At 34.0% G+C, this 20,228-nt stretch overlaps 3 protein-coding genes across 4 annotated transcripts; 1 reads left to right on the top strand and 2 right to left on the bottom strand.

The window, feature by feature from the left end:
- Nucleotides 1–84: 84 nt before the first annotated feature.
- LOC139812985 (thiamine transporter 1-like) lies at nt 85–4,645 on the bottom strand. Its single transcript, XM_071778201.1, has 7 exons — nt 4,459–4,645; nt 4,051–4,249; nt 3,583–3,967; nt 2,885–3,292; nt 1,118–1,310; nt 609–744; nt 85–539 (listed from the first exon to the last, which is right to left on the bottom strand). The coding sequence occupies exons 2-7, from the start codon at nt 4,168–4,170 to the stop codon at nt 423–425; spliced, it is 1,359 nt and encodes a 452-aa protein (XP_071634302.1). The 5' UTR covers nt 4,171–4,249; nt 4,459–4,645; the 3' UTR covers nt 85–422.
- Nucleotides 4,646–6,300: 1,655 nt separating this feature from the next.
- On the top strand, nt 6,301–11,725 carry LOC139812593 (uncharacterized). The gene is made up of 4 exons (XM_071777539.1): nt 6,301–6,459; nt 7,166–7,359; nt 7,729–7,905; nt 10,462–11,725. The coding sequence occupies exons 1-4, from the start codon at nt 6,369–6,371 to the stop codon at nt 11,146–11,148; spliced, it is 1,149 nt and encodes a 382-aa protein (XP_071633640.1). The 5' UTR covers nt 6,301–6,368; the 3' UTR covers nt 11,149–11,725.
- Nucleotides 11,726–11,729: 4 nt separating this feature from the next.
- On the bottom strand, nt 11,730–17,320 carry Flr (actin-interacting protein 1 flr). Of its 2 annotated transcripts, none has more exons than XM_071777537.1 (13): nt 17,251–17,320; nt 15,274–15,395; nt 15,109–15,199; nt 14,674–14,821; nt 14,399–14,566; nt 14,141–14,309; nt 13,918–14,046; nt 13,742–13,846; nt 13,324–13,644; nt 12,973–13,092; nt 12,732–12,890; nt 12,039–12,189; nt 11,730–11,976 (listed from the first exon to the last, which is right to left on the bottom strand). In XM_071777537.1, the coding sequence occupies exons 1-13, from the start codon at nt 17,303–17,305 to the stop codon at nt 11,867–11,869; spliced, it is 1,848 nt and encodes a 615-aa protein (XP_071633638.1). In that variant the 5' UTR covers nt 17,306–17,320; the 3' UTR covers nt 11,730–11,866. The 2 variants fall into 2 exon arrangements, with proteins under 2 accessions (XP_071633638.1, XP_071633639.1); XM_071777538.1 differs by lacking the exon at nt 17,251–17,320 and adding an exon at nt 17,010–17,180.
- Between the last annotated feature and the right edge of the window lie 2,908 nt (nt 17,321–20,228).

Raw genomic sequence — 20,228 nt, 5'->3', positions numbered from 1 at the left:
TTTCCTTGGTTTTTCCTTTTTGTACACTTCCTTCAAAATAATAATGTAATTAATATTCAACATATATATTTTTTAGTCAGAAGACAACGTGCAGACAAGATTGTGCAATATGCCTATCACTAACATTAATTAATCTCTTATAAAAATTATTGTAAAAAATACATATTTCTTAATAAATATAATAACAGATGCAATCGGTTCTTTCCAAAACTTTATTAATTTCAATAAAAGTTGCTACAATTAGACAATAAAAAATTTGTTTAATTCAACATTGAGAGATGTACTGAGGAAAAATAAAACAATTTCCAATTTATAATTAGTTTATAATTTTGATTTAAAATAGTTTGCATAACGGATTTTGTTGAATTTAATAAAAGTTTATTTAATCTGTTTTATATTAGTATATACTGTAGAATGAAAAGTTATCTCATTCGTCGTTGAATGTGATTCATGTCTCGGCGATATCGCAGAACATTGATTATGCTCAGCACAATGTATATCACAGCCAAGACCATAAAATAACCGCCGTAAACGTAGAACTAAAAAGCGAAGACTAATATTATTAGGAAATATACAAATTTGATGCATTATCGGCATATAATTCTTACCTGCTGTCTAATATCTAACATAATCGTATTGACGACTATAAGCGTCAGCAGGCTTTGCATTAATAATGCGAGAAATATGTTTACGCCGAATATTAAGCCGTGACTATCCTCAGATATACATTTAGCGACTTCAAAGCTATAAACAAGCAAAAACAAACAATCTCATTTTTTCCTCCCTTATGCGCAATTTTATAAAGAAATTATTTCAACTTTCGACAGATACCGTAAAGTTCATATATACCCCACACAGCATAGAAAACTTTTGTTTTAATAATAAAATATAAAAGATAACGATTATTTAAGTCCTTGTTTTATTTCATCACATAATTATTGTCTCATATATAATTTTTCATATATACCGTATGTATTGTATATGTATAAAACCTATTATATCAACATTTTAGTAAAATTTATCTGTTGTTTTTTTCTTTCTCTTAGAAGAACTCTTTAACGAGAGTCATTTTTGTTATAAATCCTCTGATATTAATTGTATTAATTAAGAAATTCACCTTGCGACAGTGACCATGGTGTGGTAAATTACGCCGAATATGATATAGCCGGCGTATAAGAGCCAAATGTTATAACTGTAAGAAGATGCCAATAATATAGATCCTTCTAAGAATGCGAATACAGAACAGATTATGTCTCCGAATCGAACCCAGTTGAACCGTATCTTTCCTACAGAAAATACGCTTATTGCACCTGATAAAAAAAGTTTCGTAAAAGAATACTGTTGAGAAGTTTACCTAATGTATATAATTTAATTTAATTAGTTCTTTTTTTAACTGCACTCTTTGATCTTATTATTTAATTGTTATCTTGTTATACATCCCTTGTACTTTTTATATCAATTATCTGCTTTTGAATGAAACAATTATAATTATTCTATTTGTTTATTTTTTAATCTGTTCTCTATCAAAATATTTAAATAGATTGATAATTTGGACAAAATGTTTTATCTGTAGTATAATAGATTGAAGGAAATATCTATCGAGGTTATTAACACAAATTAATACTATTCGCCTGTAAGCTTATCTTGAAGATAAGTTAAAAACGATTAGAAAATCAAGGTTATATAGTTGCACAAGACAATGAACAATTAACAAATTAATAAAATATAATGATAATAGATATAATGTAACTCACATCATTATGCTTCAGCACAATTATGTTTCTTGATTTTAAGATTACATAATATCTACAGATATTACTATAATTTGATTACTTTAAACATTTTCTCTAATTATATATGCTTAGATCGATGCAAATTCATGTTGAGTAATTTAGTAAAAGGTTCACATGCTTATTGTTATCTTGTTATATATCCCTTGTACTTTTTATATCAATTATCTGCTTTTGAATAAAACTATTATAATTGTATTCTATTTGTTTATTTTTTAGCAAGTATTAATGCGTATTTCGCAAACGTATAAGATATTCATCCCTAAAAAAATTCAGTTTAATTCATTTTAGTTCATAAAAATAAAATAAAAATATTTAAGGCAGTCAGAAAGACAGTTACAGACTCGTATATATTGTTACGAAGCACGGAGAACGAGTGTGCGTAAGCAGATACCAGTTCGTTGGTGTATCTTCTTCGTGTATCGAACGTGATTATACGATCGATACGCGAGCATACGTAGACAGACTGGTGTCCGTTTACGCATACTTTGATTAATTATGTCTTACTGCACTCCTCCGTGTTTTGTAACCATGTACATACAGGTTTGCAATTGTCTTCGTTTCATCAGTAAGTTATCTATCTTATGTTATTCCGATCTTGTGCGCGTACTTATTTCAGTGTTATTTTATCATTAAAATCTTTATACATAGATTTTTGCATAATTTGCGATTTTTTTATGTCTGTTACCTAATTTTAATTAAAATTTATATTATTTATTATACGTTTACTTAATTCGTTTGATTTACATTATAATTTGAAAAAGTCCAAAATAAGGATTATATAGGACATTCCCGTCTTGTAATTCCTGTCTTGTATATGTACACTGACCGGCAGGAATGCCTGGACATTTTGATATGTATATGACATATATGTACATGTATATGTATATGTATTATGTCCAGGCATTCCTGCCGGTAGAGTGTACATAAACAATAAGAGATTGTCTTGTTATTAAATTTTATCGCTCAAACTCTGTCACTGCGTTTTGACTAATTGAGATGGCGCGTTTCATACTTTTATCCTTTCCTCTCCAATTTCATGTGTCGATTTTAATTTAAATAAGATTATTATATCAAAAGTGTTTTTCTCTTACCTACGATCGCGTATGTAAAATCCACAGCGCCATTATAAATCCTATCACCCGGTTTCACCGCAGTTTGCCAAAGCAATTGCGAATAAGTGGCGACCAAAAGATAACCGCAGGTAGACAAAGCCCACCAAGCCGACCACTTGATCACACGATAATTAGTGTAGGCTAGCACAAAGTGTTTCCACAGCAGCGCATACGCATTCTTTATCTTATGAAGCAATGTGTTTGGCTTCATTTTGCTATTTTTGTCGCACGATTTTTGTGAATTACTTAGCTGTTGTAATTGATCGATCGTCGGTTGTACAGTAGTAGATGAAATCTCTTCATTATTGGAAACGTCAACGCAATGGAAATAAATTGACTGACCCACAGGAGGCAAAAAGAGTGACCAGACTGTCGCAGTGCCAATGGCTGAAAATTATAGCCCGTAAATATATTACAATATGTAAAATATAGTATAAAAAATATACATTACCTAAGTATGTTTTATATTATATATAAATAATGTTTATAAAATGTTACATGTATAAAATTAAATAAAAAATCTTTCCTCATTGAACGATTTTAATTGTTTATAGTTCATACAAATTATCTATATAAAATTTTCATCTGTAAAATTTTATGTAAACTTAAATATATCATGATAAATATTTAAAATTTATACATGTAACTTATATTTTAAACTATATTATTTTACGTACCTGAAAGAGTTAAATAATTAAGTTGATGATAGTTTAACAAATCGAAGGAAGCTGTTAACTGTGCTACAACACCAGATATGCTGCGCCCAAATAAAGAGGCTGCTTTAGTGTGACTTGTGACCTCTTGATAATGCTTTTTATCTACCTTAGCATAAATGTAAGTATAATAAGCCACCTCGGCAGACATAAACAAGCCGAAAAAGAATTTAGCAATCTGTAAAATCAGCACGATCTTCCCGAGTATTATTAGAAGAAAAGTTATACTACCAGAAAGACCACAGAGTATTATGATAGGTTTATATCTAATAAAATCTGTGATCAGAAACACAAGTATTAATGTTGATAAGTAACTATATGTAGTCACAGGATAGATCTCGTGATTCACCTGAAAGATCAATATGTGTTCTCAATATCATTTAAAAAATTAAACGCGCGTTCATATCTATTTAATCACTTCATTGAACTAACTTCACTGGCTGTAAAATTTTTCCACCCAGTCAAATAATCGGTTATAAACGATTCAGAAGGCCGAAAGTCTTTAAAACATCCAAACAAGCACAAAATACATGAGATCTTGACCCAATGCATAATGGTTTACAAATATTTGTCCTTTACTCAATAAATTATGTGTTACGTCAACAAGTTTAAAAGAATTTTCAATATATATCTGAAAAAAAAAGAAGCAATTTATTTAATACACAACCAATCAGTCATCAATAAATGATATGCTTATGTTAATCAAATTTCTACTTAAATACTATTATAAATAAATACTATTATAAAAGTAAAACATATAAGATAATGTGCTTTTAGTTATTTAATATACATGTAAATATTGTTTTATTAATTAATTGTCCATTATAAATATAATATTACCTGATATTCTTTTAATTAACAAAAGGCAGATATCCTCTATAATCAGTCAGTCCGACAGTCTTGTAATGCTCCTGTTATCGTCACTCGTCATACTGCGTCCATGTACATTCAGAACTTGGCGCGAGACGCTTACCGTGTCTCTACTTATCAGAATACATTCTTATCAGAATACTACGATTACTACGCCATCTACTATCTTCTAATACGAACTAATAACAGAAAAAGATAACTCTCAAAAATTTGTTTCTGCATCCGTATAAATAAACTTTAAATGCTTTATGTACGTTGCTTATTTTCTTAAATTAGTCATACAAATTTTTTTTGCTGAAGAAAATTTCTACACATTGAACAGCATAATATTAAATTATTTATAAATAATGGTTGATTTATATTTCATCTTTTAATAAAACATAAGTTTTTTAAAACTATAAAGAATAAATATGTAAAGTAAATAAAATAAGTAATAAAAAATATAATATATACAAAAATTTAATACACTATCTTACCTAATACTCCATATCCCATTTCATGTTGCATTATAGAGAAATATAACTTCTATAACAGCTAGGATAAGGCATAGCTAGTCCAGCTTTCAGCCATACATTTCACTTTGCATGCAAAAAAATGCAACATGACGTAACTACGAAGGGATTTTGGAACGATTTAGACTAAAAATTCCGATTAATTAATCAACGAGTAACTTATCAAGCAATATCTTTACTGTTTGTTTGCGTGGATGGAATTATAATCTTTTGTTGCTCCAATGAATTGAAAGAAAGATTAGATTAGAGACATAATGAATTATACAGTTCGAAATTTTGCAAGCATCCTTTGCCGATTTGAACACTGATTAAGTTAATCGGCGATTAACTTATCAAGCAATCCTTGTAGCAATTCGTTAACATGGATAGAATTATCAATTCTTTTTTATCGTTTAACATACGAGAAAAAAGGATTAGGGATGGTGAATTTTTATTAAGTACTCGGGGAAAAAAATTTTCAATATATAAATTATATATAAAACATGTCCATATATATTTTTTTCTCTTTTGTATAATATATCTCTATTTGCATATACAGGAAAAATAATAAGAATTAAAAAATAATTAAAAGGAAAATTTTATTCACAAAGAGAGTGAAGTTTGAGAAAATGAGAAAAATTACCCATATAATGTAAATGTAATAATTATATATAAAATTATACGTATTTAGACTATTGTATATATAATCTAATCATAATTTTACTTTTTGTAAAAGAACAGTTATTTTTTAATTATTTTTCTTTGTTATTTGCGCGCGAATTTTAGGTGATCTAATTCGTTAGCTCTAAGGGCCACTTCGACCAAGCTCCGATTAACTTATTAATCGTTGATTAGTGATTATTAGTCCATTGGAAATAACCAATCGCATTTGTCAATCTATTTAATGAGCAAATGCGATTGGTCATTTCCAATGGACTAATCAACGATTAAGTTAATCGGAGTTTAGTGCCCTTAATCCAAAAACTATTGTAGTTTCAATATTTTTGTATTAAGATTTTTGTCTTAAAAAAATAATCTCAGGAATTTATTCTTAAACGTTTTAAGATCTTTACGGGACTCCCTGTATATAAAGAAATATTTTCCCGAGTATTCGGAAAAAAAAATTAGATTATGGATGACGAATTATACAGTAAGAAATTTTGCTTCAAAGCAAATCGATCGAATTAATCGTCGGCAAAATTTCAAAGCTAGCCTGCCTTCAAGAAATGGTTGAAAAAAGAGCGTCAAACGGCGGTGAATTCGTTTCCAGGCGACGTCGACAGATGGCTGGAACCGCCTTGTCGGTCACACGCTCAGCGTGCTTCTCTCATTGCCCGCATTGCCGCGCGGCGCGCGGTCCGCGCCAATCGCGATTATGGCGCTCGCCAGATGAGAGAGGAGCAGTGGAGCAGTGAAGTGAAGTGGAGCAGTGTCGCGCTGAGAACGATCGTTTTGCGGCGGACGAGCGATTTTTCACGAGGTAAGGCACGACGGACGCGGGCTCTCGGTCCTCCCGCCGATCTTCCGACGCGGATCGACATAACGACGTCCCCGGATCGGCGCTGCCGAGGCTATAGTCGCGGATCGCGGGGACGTCGCGAACGGCCGTCCTTTTCCTCCAGCCATACCTGAGTACAATAATAGATTTGGCTGGAACCTGCCCAGAGCCTGATTAAATAAATAGTATTGTGTCCCTCGGTGTCTCTCGGCCTGGCGCCACCTCCCTTACGTCGCGATCTCGCGATCCCGCGACGTAGATTCAGATTTCCCATTCTCTCGCGAATCGAGCGGAGAATCCCCTTTCGCACCCTGCAATTTCGCGGCTCTCGTAACGTTTTAACCTTTCACCCCGTACGACGAGAGGGTCGAATTGTTACGTTTGCCTTGATTACGCGGGCGACGTTTAATGTCGTTGGGCGCGTGTGAATAAGTACAGACTGATATCGAACTGAATATCGTGTGACGAGGTATCCTTCACCGCGATGCCGCCTCCGCGAAAGAACAATTTTGTACAACCGTGAAAATTACATGTCTCTTAAAGCTCAGTTGCATATATTTTGCTGTGAGCTGGCACTCTGTTCTGTTTTTTTTTCTCTCTTTTTATGCAGTCATTAAGACTCAATCCTGGATCAACTTTCCTCCCTTGTGAAACGCGGAGTTTTAATAGAATCCTTTTCTTCCTACAGCAGGTAGCAATATGGAAGGTCAACAGTTCTGTTTGCGATGGCATAATTTTCAAAATACTCTCTTGAGCTCGCTTCCAAAGTTGCTGGATGGAGGTCACCTGACAGACGTTACGCTCAGCGCCGGCGGTAGACACATTCATGCTCACAGAATCATACTCTCGGCTTGTAGTTATTATTTTAAAGAACTCTTTAAGGTATATATAAATAAAAAGTGTCTCTCGATTATGTTATGCAAACGAATAACATATCGATCTGTTAACGATGTAACAGACGTATGAATTTCTTATACATTTTCAATGAATTCTAAATACTATTGTATATTAATATTAAATATTTATATTATTTTCGTTACTTCTGTGCTTCTTTTTTTTACAAGTAGAAACATCTAACAGTGCAAGAATGGAAATATTCAGGATTGTTAATTTTATCGCTTAAATAAGCTAAACGTTATGTTTTTCTAAATTATTTCAAGTCAATATTGTATCACAAATATGTATCGTGATCAAATCGTAGCTTAAACTTCTACTGAGAATCAGATGAGAACTTTACGAATGAATTTTTAGGACTTGAACTCCTTGCAACATCCGGTCATTGTGCTACCAGGCATGGAATATGCAAATCTGTGCGCTCTGGTCAAGTTTATGTATAATGGAGAAGTGAATATTTATCAAGAGCAATTACCTGCACTTTTAGCTATGGCTGACACATTGCACATTTGTGGATTAGCTGATATGGCTGGGGTAAGTGTTTCTTGTATTGTTAAGTAACGTTAAAAAATATAGGAGCTTAAAAAATATAGGAGCCATTTTGAAGTATTTAAAAAGTTTATATTGTGTAAAAAAAGAATTATATAATACTCTCTGTATTTATATTGTGTTTTCTGAATGTATTGTACCTCTTCATTTTTTGCCTGTAATTTATTTTTTTATATCAGCACTTCTGGCGTCATATAAAACAGTTTATGAAAATTATTGTACATCTAATTCTTTGCCTTTATACCTAATTGCGAAACAAATAATATCTAAAGTAATGACATAATTATTTATTCTAGTTGCATATTGTGTACCAATTTTTATTTTTTGTATTAATTTCCAAAATGAGATAGTAATGATTTGTGTATTTGAGACATACAAATCATGGAAATATGATTTTCATTATTATTATTAGGTCAGGTCGAGTATACTTGCAGGCTCGCTAATTATGCATAAGAAGTAGATAATATTGATAAATATATAATGATTATACTACGCTATAATTCAGAAATAAAAACTGCAATTTTTTTATTATATTACTGGCGTGTTTTTTTTTTAGTACTTAAGGTAATTAGCATGAATAATATTTAATCATTTTAATACGCTTGTTCTCAAACGAAAATTTTTGATTGCTTATAACAAAGCATGTGTTTCTTAAGCGCCGTTACATAAAAATATGATTCCTCTTAATAGTTCTTACTATTCCTTACAGATAGATATTAAACATTTTATCTTTCACAAATATATCTGTTGCAAATTTGCACAAAATAACTGTATTGTTGATACGTTCAGCAATATAGCCAGTATGTAATATATAGCCGTGCGAAATTTATGCAATCTTTTTTTTTTTATTAATAAGTTGCACCATATTAAACAACAATGCATTTTCCTTTCACATTCTTTCTCCCTTTTTTTCATTAACATTGATATACAACTGTTTATGCATTGTAATATTTAATTAATAGTATCTATATTTAATTAATAGTATCTATACTCAATAGCTCATAAATAATATTGCTTCTTAATGGAATATGTCAATATACTCAATATATTATTTTCCAATTTTTCTAAACTATAACACATTGCATATTAAAGATATAATCTAATATGCGATAGCAGTATGTGTTGTAAGCATTTATTAGAGTTGTAAGCAAATCTATTAAATAGAATTTGTCTTATCTGTAAATCGTGATATAAATTCTATGTACTACAGTATATTATATATATTATTGTAAATGCTATCCTGGTAACATGCATGTCTGATACCAATGTACCTAAAAGAATTACAGAATTGCCGCAATACTGTCGCAAATATACTTTTACAAAGGTCGTAGATTAATCAATTTCTTTCGTATTTATTCAGCAGAACGGAGAACGAAGTAAAAATTCATGTTTGCTTGTTCCTCACTTAATCTTTTTATATTATCCTGATCGTGTTGTTTTGTTCAGGTTACTTAAACACATTCACTGTCGTTCCTCAAGAAGTACTTCACGAAGGAATTATACCGCTACACATATTATGTTCGTACATGCATCGAAGGAACGATAATGAATAAAAACGATATCCACGAGATCAAGATCGTTGTGTGTGTTGCAACTAAATGCAAGTGGATGCATCCCATGGAACCTTACCCCATAGAATGACTTTACAGGTATATCTAAAATAGCTTCTTCCATGAATCTCTAAATTACTAAAACTATATATTACCGAAGTTAGAACGGCGATTTTATACAACACTTATGTGTTTTTTTTTTCGCAGTACAATAATGCTTAACAGTTTAGTCAAGTGTGATGATAACAAACGTTTAGCACTAATTTGTCAAATTCTAAAGACGTTATTAGCTAAAGGAAAAAAAAGAAAAAATGAAACGCATGAAAACCTAAAAATAAAGAAGTTTTGTAAATAGATTTCAGATATAGTCAACGATCTTGGATTTTTATGTGCTAAACAGTTAGAATTTAGTAATAACTCTTGACTAAATATTTTTTATATAAAATTAGATATTTTGTTAGGAATACTTATTATTGTTTAACAAATATATATTTGTAGACGTATTAATATAAACTGAAAGAACAAAATTTATTAATTGTTTTAAAAATTATCATGCTAAATATCCTTAAGTAATATATCCTAATATCGATTTTAAATAGATCATTAACGTGCAATGCATAACCTGTTGTATAATATATATAGAATATGTTTTAGCTTGTTTTCTTGAATTTTGAAGGATACATTCATCGTTGTATGTCATCAATACCGTACTCTGACAAAAGTTAGAGAATACGTTTGCTGCAATTATCAAAAGCAATTCGCATTCTTGTATAAATCTTTATAATAGTATGATATATTTTACTTAATATTATTGTAAAACCTAACATACTTTTAATATAAATGCATAGGCAGTAAAGAGTATGACGCCGCATAGTTAATACACTTTTAGATCATTTTTTTTTTAAAATAGTTGTCTTTAATGGTGTTTTTAGTGGAAAAAATATAATTATTTAATGTAATTTACATGATTATGCATGTCTTTTTATTTCAGAAAAATTCGAGACAGGATAACGGCTTGTATGTGCAATCGTCAGTAGTGCATCCTCAGGAAAGACTATCGAACGAAGAGATAATAAAGACGGAGTCGAAAGACAATATAACGGCTACTGGATCATCAGAATCGGTATCAGTACCCTTGCCTAAAGTAATGGATAATTTAGAGGATTACGAGCCTAGCAACGATCAAGAAAGTATACCGTATTGCGTTAAGACGAAGCCATATTACTCCATAAATGCGAAGCTAAACCAAAGGGAGAAAACGTCTGTTCCTGTTAACGCGTCTGCTAATAAGTATATCGATAGAGGCTACTCAGAGAATATAGCGGATGAGGCAGCGTCGATCGTGGAGGATCAAGTTACCCCTATAGAAGATGTAAAACCACCGCCAGCCGTGTGGGACGCGAGTTTCAAGTTGCTTACGGCGTCTGCACCCAATAGAACTTCCCAGACTTACAACAAATCCAGTGTCACTTGTCTTATCTGTGGTAAACAATTGAGTAATCAGTACAACTTGCGAGTACACATGGAGACGCATAGCAATAGCTCGTACAGCTGCACATCGTGTTCGCATGTATCGCGATCGCGAGACGCACTTAGGAAACACGTGTCCTACAGGCACCCGGTAGCTTCTTCTCAAAAACGTCCACGGTATAATACGTCAAAATCATCAATAATATGATGATAAAGTCACTACTATTCGATATAGACATTTATGTGTCTATAATCTATATAGACATTTTAACCCTCGCTAGGATACCTTTCTATTAAAAATTTAAAATTTTCGTTAAATTACGGAAAGAGAAAGAAAAAGAGATTGAGACAAAAAGATATTTTGTTAATGTATTTAAAATATTAAAAATAATAGAGCGTTGTTCTAGATATGTTGAATTAGAGAATAATTTAGCGACAAAGTTCATAGAATGAACATGCCTACCTATGAATGATAGATTACGAACATAGTTGAATTTTTAAAAGCAGCATTGGACTGATTAATGATAAGTCATAACATCTTCGTTAAGTGTACAAAGTAAAGTGTGATCATGTTCCTGAAGACCTTTAATGTTCGAATTGTTATCGCTTTCTTGTTATTGTTACATCGTTTTAATAAAAACAAATTAGATAAGTCGTGTGATTCTTAGTGCAAAGGCAATATCTCTACATATGTTCAAAAATGAAGCTGCAGCGCGAGAACTGCGGTTTTAGTTATATGGGATGTGAATTATTCTATTAATAAAGTCGATAAAAAAGGTGCAAAAGAGATTGCAATATAATTTTTTAATCATATATCAAGAATTGTATTAAAAAATAATATACAATATTCGTAGACTACGAAATAAATAAAATGCCTCCAAAATTGAGTTTCCTTAGACGTGGCAATAAATTCTTCCAAAAGTTAATTATATCTTTTCTATACGCCATATTTTAGTATTGCAGTCCTGTCCGACGGAGATTAAGATTTCCTCATCCAGCCAGACCAAGCGCGTTATTTGACTCTGAGGATGAGCATCTAAAACACGTGAATGTTTGTTAATTGCAATCCGTTTACAAATGGGAATTTGCTACGCTTACTTTTGATGATGGTATGTTTTGCTGGATTTGTCACACTCCAGATGATGATAGTCGTGTCAAGACTACCGCTCGCAACCATGTCAGAATTTGGAGACCACGCGACAGAGTTTACTCTTGCATTGTGGAAGCCCCATTCTCTATTATGCGCAAGCTGCAAAATTAAATCAATATCTTTTAGATTATGTCTTTAAAATCATGTTCTTTTTAAACTATATTTGTATGAGTATACAAATATTTAGTTCCATTTATATGCTACTCACCCTCTGTGTTAATCCAATAAGCACAATAACAAGCCATTAATAGCGATTAATTCATTTAAAAAAGCATGATTACTTTATGCTTAATTACTACATTGCAAATATTGCCAACATATTATAGTGCATCACAATTAAATTTAGTAAAGAAATATAAGAGTGGTTCTACGTAAGTAGAATTATCTGTTACGATTGACTTTTTATTACAACCATATTGAATTGACGTTAAAAACAAAAAATATGAATCTATTTGGAAATGTTAAGAGTCTGGAGTGTTATTACTATTCTTACTATATTTATGGTATTTCTATCACAATATTACTGATAGCATATATATAACACACAAATACACAATCGTACAAAACTTATAGCTACATTTTTAGCTGTGCACAGTTGAATCTAAATTATTTTAAATTGTCCTTTATATAAAGTATATTACCTTGTATTCTGGTACGGCATACAGTATAACTTTTCTGTTTGCATCACAGGCAACTAAATATTTATTATCGGGACTATATGAGGCATCCGTAACTGGACCCAGGTGTTCTAGTTCAGTCTTTTGAGTTAATGTAGTATCCGAAAACTCGTAAATATATACCTACGTGTAAATTGTACAAAGATTAATAATAGCATGAACAAATTTTTACATTTTTCGTATAATATATAAATAAGAGACAAACTTTGTTATCAGATGTAGATCCAATAGCTACGTCTCCGGTTTCTTGATTAATTGACACGCACGATGGTTCGTAATTGATCGATAGACTTGACAGCTTTTTACCATCCTGTGTAACTGCGATCTGCAAAGCGCAATTACCAATATAACATCGTTGTTATGCGAAATTTACATGTGCAAAGTATCCACAAAGATGCTTATCGCATTTTCGAATATATTTAGCAATAGCATAAAAAAATATTTTTTCTATGTCTACAACACTGAATTAATTTCAAGCTTGCTAAATATTTTGTTAGGATTTGTTAGATAAATCTGTGAAATCGAGAATGTGAACCTTTGTGAATATTTGACCTACCTGTCGAACTGAGGCCACTACAACTATATCGTTATATATATCCAGACCTCGTGGTTGCGAATCCAATTTTACCACACTGGTCTCCGCGTACGCATTTGTCGCAATATCGATTGACCTTAAAGTATCGTCGATGCCGGCAGTATAGAGCAAGTTACCCGTGGCCTTCATCCCGTTAATTTGATTACCGTGACCGTGCCCTTGTACGCGATCATTTTCCCCTGTCTCCGCATTCCAATTGGTGATGTAGCCATCGTGAGAACCGGTGTAAATCGTACTTCTATCTGGACTTAATGTTAGAACCGTTATTGGTTTATTATGACCCTGAAGAGAGAATATTGAATCAAAATTGGTATATTGAAAAAGATATTAAGAGCAGTTCATCAATTCGAACTTCGAAAGAGATCAATAGAAGGATTACTTTTATTATCTTTATAGGCTTCTGAGGATTGTCGACGTCAAGATAGTTGATGAAGCCGCTAAGTGACACGGATAATAAATGATTTCCTTGCCATAGACAGCTCACCTGAAAATACACGAATTATTTTGATTTATTGCCTCCGTATATCTTTTAAACTGATTATACAAGTTACAAACTTGTTGATCGTCGACCGTCGTTCCCATGTTGAACTCGGTAATTAAAGAACGTGTTTCTACGTCCCACAGCTTACAAGTTTTATCTCCGGAGGCAGTTAATAACTGTTTACCATCGGGCTTCCATGCAACCTGTAAATATAAATGCATTGTTTGATTACATTTATTATAAATAATTTGTCATATTCTTATGTCACATTGCATTACATCGAAGTTAGATACATACTCCGTAGACTCCACCTTGATGTGCAGGGGATCCTACTTCCCCAACAAAATCAGAGGTTGTTCCATTATATATAAATACTTTCCCGTCGAATCCACCGGAAGCAAACAGATTTCCGTCAGGCGAATAACGTACGGTTTGAACGAAACGAGTATGCTCTTGCTTTGTCATCCTAAGATAAAATATGTAATGAGTCACGTGAAAAATTAGAATTCCTTAACACGGAATATAGACTGAGTTGAGTTTTGTGCATATACATACTTGAATTTGAATGGAGGGCCTTCGAATATACCGATAGTATTATCTTCACTTCCAGTTATTAATCTGAATGGTCTAGCCGGTCTAAAGTCGCACGAGTTGATAGATTTACTTTGACCAGAGATCTCGCCCACCGACGTCCCTGTTTCTGCCATAAAGACGTGTCCAAATCTGCTCGAAAGACCAATTATTAACATGTTAATATTACTTCTTTGGTCTATCTTGGTCCTTCTCTTCAATGGCATATCTTCTTTAGCATTCTATTGAGCAAAGTATACCTTTCTCTTCCTTCTCCGACCACGACCATGCGCTGACTATCCGGTGACCAAGCGATGTCTTTAATGGGTCCACCAATAGGGTGAAATTCATTTTTTAATATATGCTCTTTATTAACTGTATCCCAAATACGTACTTTACCCGACTGATCTGAAATAAAATCCTCCATTAGTTTCTTCATATATCAAGATTAAATATAGAAAGGAATAAGTTGAAAAACGAGTTTGATTGTTGTGAAACATCTTATGTATCACAAAGCTTTAGATAAAAAAGTGATAACGCATAATCAAAAATTACGAGTAACAAATATCACGCACCATATTATTATTATGGTATTTTTATAATTTTTATGATAATTTCCGCGTTGTATACATACAATCTTCAAGTAATTAAAGATCTTTGTAATGTATAAATATTACAAATAAAATACGACATACCTCCCGAAGCTATATAAAAACCGCTAGGAGAATATTTGGCAACATTCACGGGGCAAGAATGTTCTGTGTAAACGTCTGCGATTGCTGGATTCTGCAATGTTCAGAGAGACGCAAATTAGAATGTCTTTATTGGATAATAGTATTTATTGTAGTATAGAAACTCACGTCAATATTTCTAATGATGACACTGTTACCATTGGTATATAAAAAGTTCTTTCTTTTGGGATCGCCACCCAGTACAAGAGGTTGTCCCCGTTGGGTTCTCGGTAATGCAGCAAATATATATTCTATAATATAAAAAACCAGAAATTGTAAAATAAGGAAACAGTAGGAAATTATCTAGAAACATCTTTAAATATATACTGGATATTCAAATAATACGTCAAATAATTGGACAGTCAATTAATATTCTAAATATCCAAATATCTGAACATTAATAGCATTATCTCATACTAATATATATTATAGACGTAATTTAAATTACAGATTCTCTAAAAATCACAATAGATAAAGTTTGTCAATATCGTCATTTTAATAACATCCAAGTTATTATTTTATATTCTATATTATTTATATATAAAAAATTATATATAAAAATTGTGTGTATATTATTTGCTGTATTATTTATTTATATTAGATATTTTTCGCAATATATTAAATAATGAGTAAAAATGATCAAGTTTATCGGGAAAATATTGTCATATAATACAAGCACAGAAGAGATCAAATATCACGCATAACAACGCATAATACATCCAGGTGCTGGAACCAAAATACTCTTCCTTGATACATTGGCACGGATCCAGCTGCTAATATTTCAAATTATTTTGAGCGCTAACAAGCTACAGTTTATTCTCCATCGTGCTATAGTTCCAGAGGTGATATTGTAAAAGAAATTTATAAGCGCATTAATAACACAATTTGCAAAAAAAAGTTATTTTAAAAGTAATATACATTAGCCTCAATATATAATAATAATCTCTTTCTTCTCTTTCCCTTCTTCGTTTTACAAACATTTCTTTTAATAAATAAAAAAAACAAAAAATTCTTTATTTTATTAAATAACTTTTTGTGTATATATTTAATATCTACATTATATATAATCAACTACTGCAAAATATTTTTCCATTTTTCCATTTTTATATCTTACTTCAACCTGATAAGAGGACAATGTCGAGTGAATCTTATCTAAGGTCTAATTAAACCTTGATTTAGTATTTGTGAATCATCTTTTTTTTTTACTTGTGACTATGCGTGTATATGTATATGTACAGGGTGTATCAAAAGTCTTGACACATTCTTACTTTATTTTTCACAAAAATTCAATTAGAATCAACTGTCCTTTATTTTCAATACAAAAAATCTTTATAACAAAGATTCAAAAATTGAAGATAAAATAAAAATCGTTCAAGATTAAGCAATACACTTATTATTCCTTTGCACCGAGTGCTATATTTTTATTTCGCGAAGGAAGGTGTCCCAATCTCGACATTAACGGAACACCCATCTACTCCAAATCCGCCTAGAACGAATCCTCAGAGTGAGAACGCCAATAACTTCCGAGCACCCTGTATATGCACACTGACATCAACCGTGCGTCCGGCGTATCGTGTCACACACGGCACATGTGTGACAACCGCTTCGTATTCGGGCGAGAGGAGCGAGAAGTAAATGAGAAATAAACGCGCGCGGAGCAGCGAGGGACGCGAAGGAAATCGCGGAGGAAACCTTCTTCCGTCGTCCCGGCGCGTCGCGACGCCTCGCGATCCGACCGGCGCGATAAGCAAACCGGAAAACGCGAGAGGAGAGAGGAACACCACCTCGCGCGGCTTCGAAATCGGTACGGTATTCGGCGAAAGGTACATACGCGTGATGCCTTTTTTTCTCGCACCGCGACTTACTCGTTTCGTACGACATCTCGCCGGTGTGCACCCTGTGACTCTGCGCGCTCAGCGATATTTAAACAGCGAAACCGAGCGAGGGGATCCGGTGTGTGACGTGAGGATGCGCGACGTCCACGGCAAGCCTACGTGCTACGTGTGATAGCTCGCGACACCACCTCCCGTACACACACACCACACACACACACACACGCGCGCACACATGCACACAATATACGCACGCACACGCACTCACACTCACGTGTGGGATATGGTGGGATACTTGTTCCACCCTTCGCCTTATTTGGTTGAAACATGAACGAAGGTATTGCTAGACGAGTCAGAGGCGTGCGCGTAACAGGTGCGCCTTGGGATAAGCGTTTACATGAGACGTATCACGAATCTGTCCCGTCGATTCGCCTCTCTGAAATCTGTAGACTTTATGCATCTCGAATGTGAAACAGCCTTAAGCGTCTTGGATTTAGAGAGAGAGAGAGAGAGAGAGAAAACACATACAAGAGAAAATTAAAATATACATATATGCTTCTGGAGTGTCGAAATTTAAAATACATATACCCTCTACATTTTATAAATTTAAAATACAAATTGCTATACATTGCCTAAAATTAAAATTCTCGCTTAAACTTAATGTATATCACCCTATACATTTTAGAAATTTAAACTACAGATTGCTATGCATTATACTTTGCAATCATCATGAAAAATAATAGAATATATAAATATATGAATAATCACATGTATACATGTGTTATCCATATTATTTTTAATATATAATTTATTTTGTATGCTTTATTTCAAGTTAATAAATCCGTATGGATTAATAATCCGATTTTAACAGTACGTTAAAAAAGAAATTAAAGGTTAAAACTGCATTATTAATATGCACGACGAAGAATCGCGTGACTGCCAGCGCGATGTCACGGCGTTCCGTTACTCGAATCACTCGATACGACACACTATCACTCAGCCCTCTTTTTCCCTACGAAGAGAATCGGAGATAAATCACACGACAGTCGACACGACAATTCCGGCACAGTTCGTTCAAAGCACGACACGAGATAAATGAATGCCACTTTCGCGATTCGCGAGAGTCCAGACATGGCGGAACGAGCGACTATTACCCGCGAATATCGCAGCAAAACTGCAAATCGTTCACAATTGCCGTACATATACCTTCGCCTCGACGCGACGTCTCGAGTGGAGCGATTCGCGAGACACGTTATTCATTCCGATAAACACTTTATACACTCGCAAATTGTTCAACACAGCACAGCGCGTACTCGCGTAGCAATTATTCCTGCGGCCAAGGAACGCCCGCGAAACGAGGAAGCAGGAATGCCAATCGCCGAAACGAGCGCTTTCCGAAAACAGCACACGAAGCGGTGACGAATGACGAGCGCGCGGCGAAGCACGAACACTTCCTACCTGTGCGAAATTCCTCCGGAGAATGATAACTGAGTGACTTACGCGGGTAACGCTACTCCGAGCGTTGATGGAAACAAGTGGCAAGTCCACTCGTCGTCAGAAACAACGTCGAAAACGCGCCGATCTTCGAGGGCAATTTTCAAGTTCAACGGTCGCGCCGCTAGTATGGACTAGTATGGAGTGGTACGGACTGCGCGGTGTCTACTACGTCACCGCATCGAGCCGCCGCGCCGGCGGCGCACGTGATTGGCCAGATCCGGGGGCTCGACTCACGAGCCAATCGCGTTCGACTTCTCGCCCGACTGTGCGGCGGCACGGCGCGCGCAAGCGGCGCATTCGCAACGGCCTGCGCATTTGCGCAAGTAATACGTGACACGTTCAATGTCGGATCGCGAGACGTTGTCGGTCGTGTAATTCCTTTCTCGCGAACGAAAAGAAATTCGGTTATATCGGGTGTTGCAAGCTGAACGTACGCCGAATATTTCGTTCGTTCTTGGTGTCGACTGAAAAGAGTGAGAAGCCGTCGCTAGACGAAATAAACGTCGAATGCCGTGTGTTGGACGCCGTACGGATCACTCTGCCGGCTGTGATTTGGCGGGTTTCCTGCGGTGCGCCGTGATTGAATAGTGAGTGAATTATATGTACATAATGTAAGAAATAAATGATTTGAAGCGCGATATATCCGAATCTTAATGGGATCGTTGTTCCGCGTGTCGCAGTGAAACGATAACCTCCTGGAATTCACGTCTCCTGTCTCCGTGTCGATTTTTTCAAATGCGTGAATCCCGCGGGAAGACGCTTCAATGAATAACTTGAACCTCTCTGCGGGAATTAATAATTAATTAAGTGATTGAAGAGAACGATCGCGCGCGTTTGACGTACCGTTTCTCACTTTGCTAGTCGCGATCGCAAACGATCGCGAATGAGGGAGCGAGCTTGCTTCGAAACGCGTATGAATCGAGAGTGCGAATAGCTGAAATGTTGCATCCACGAATACAATTTTCCGTTTTTCGTTAAAAAACAGACACGTAATTTGCTCGTTCACGTAATTCGTTAGGTTTACAAATGTTTCAAATTTATTTGTATGTGCTTTTTTATTCCTCCTAATCTCTATTTTATAGAAAATTAACATTAAATTGTATCGTGTAATTTGTAAAAATCTCGTCGCAATCGTTCTTGCGGCGCGGTGATCGCGCATATCATAAAAGACGATATACCGTCGTCGTTAAGATACTTAAAAATTATAAAACATTCTCTGTTGCTTTTGTTCCCCAAATATTATTCGTTTTGCTAACAAAATTTTCCATAAAGGCCTGTTGTCTCGTATTCGGATTTTTAAATTGATAGGAGATACATATCTTTTATTTGAAGTAACCCAGACAGCACACATGTCCAAAAGCGGGACATATAAGACGTCTAAAAGCCATCTTTTAGATGTCTTACGAAAAGACGGCTAAAAGACGTCTTGTGTCCCGATTTTGGACATTGTGCTGTCTGGGAAGTGTGAAAGTAAAAGAAGAGAAAAAGTGAGAGAGGGAGAGAGGGCTATATTAGATATTTAACATATAATATAAATAAGTTACGTATAGTAACTTATAGTACGGTCTACTTATAGTAAGGCACTTGTTTCACTAGTCCACACGCTATATCAGTGTGGTTAAATGACGATAAAGTGATGTTTAATATAGATCAAAATTGATAATATCTTTTAATGTCACTCTGCTATATACTTGAGTTGTTTATATCTTCAAATTAAACTTATATCCAAATTTAAAAACTATAATTTAAATGTGT

Source organism: Temnothorax longispinosus, chromosome 5 (assembly GCF_030848805.1).
Source record: "Temnothorax longispinosus isolate EJ_2023e chromosome 5, Tlon_JGU_v1, whole genome shotgun sequence".
Taxonomy (NCBI): domain Eukaryota; kingdom Metazoa; phylum Arthropoda; class Insecta; order Hymenoptera; family Formicidae; genus Temnothorax; species Temnothorax longispinosus.
The sequence above is the reverse complement of the archived record's forward strand: the minus strand, read 5'-3'. Positions and strand labels throughout refer to the sequence as shown.

Excerpts from the sequence above, each read along its gene's own strand:
- Flr (XM_071777537.1), bottom strand. The coding sequence starts at position 17,305 with ATGTTTCAACCAAATAAGGCGAAGGGTGGAACAAGTATCCCACCATAT. Across the intron at positions 15,396-17,250 it reads TATCCCACCATATCCCACAC|AATATATATTTGCTGCATTA; the intron begins GTGAGTGTGAGT and ends TTTATATTATAG. Across the intron at positions 12,891-12,972 it reads GATCTACATCTGATAACAAA|GTATATATTTACGAGTTTTC; the intron begins GTTTGTCTCTTA and ends ATTTACACGTAG.
- LOC139812985 (XM_071778201.1), bottom strand. The coding sequence starts at position 4,170 with ATGCATTGGGTCAAGATCTCATGTATTTTGTGCTTGTTTGGATGTTTT. Across the intron at positions 3,293-3,582 it reads TAATTATTTAACTCTTTCAG|CCATTGGCACTGCGACAGTC; the intron begins GTACGTAAAATA and ends TATAATTTTCAG. Across the intron at positions 1,311-2,884 it reads TTTTACATACGCGATCGTAG|GTGCAATAAGCGTATTTTCT; the intron begins GTAAGAGAAAAA and ends TTTTTTTATCAG.
- LOC139812593 (XM_071777539.1), top strand. The coding sequence starts at position 6,369 with ATGAGAGAGGAGCAGTGGAGCAGTGAAGTGAAGTGGAGCAGTGTCGCG. Across the intron at positions 7,360-7,728 it reads ATTTTAAAGAACTCTTTAAG|GACTTGAACTCCTTGCAACA; the intron begins GTATATATAAAT and ends ATGAATTTTTAG. Across the intron at positions 7,906-10,461 it reads GATTAGCTGATATGGCTGGG|AAAAATTCGAGACAGGATAA; the intron begins GTAAGTGTTTCT and ends TTTTTATTTCAG.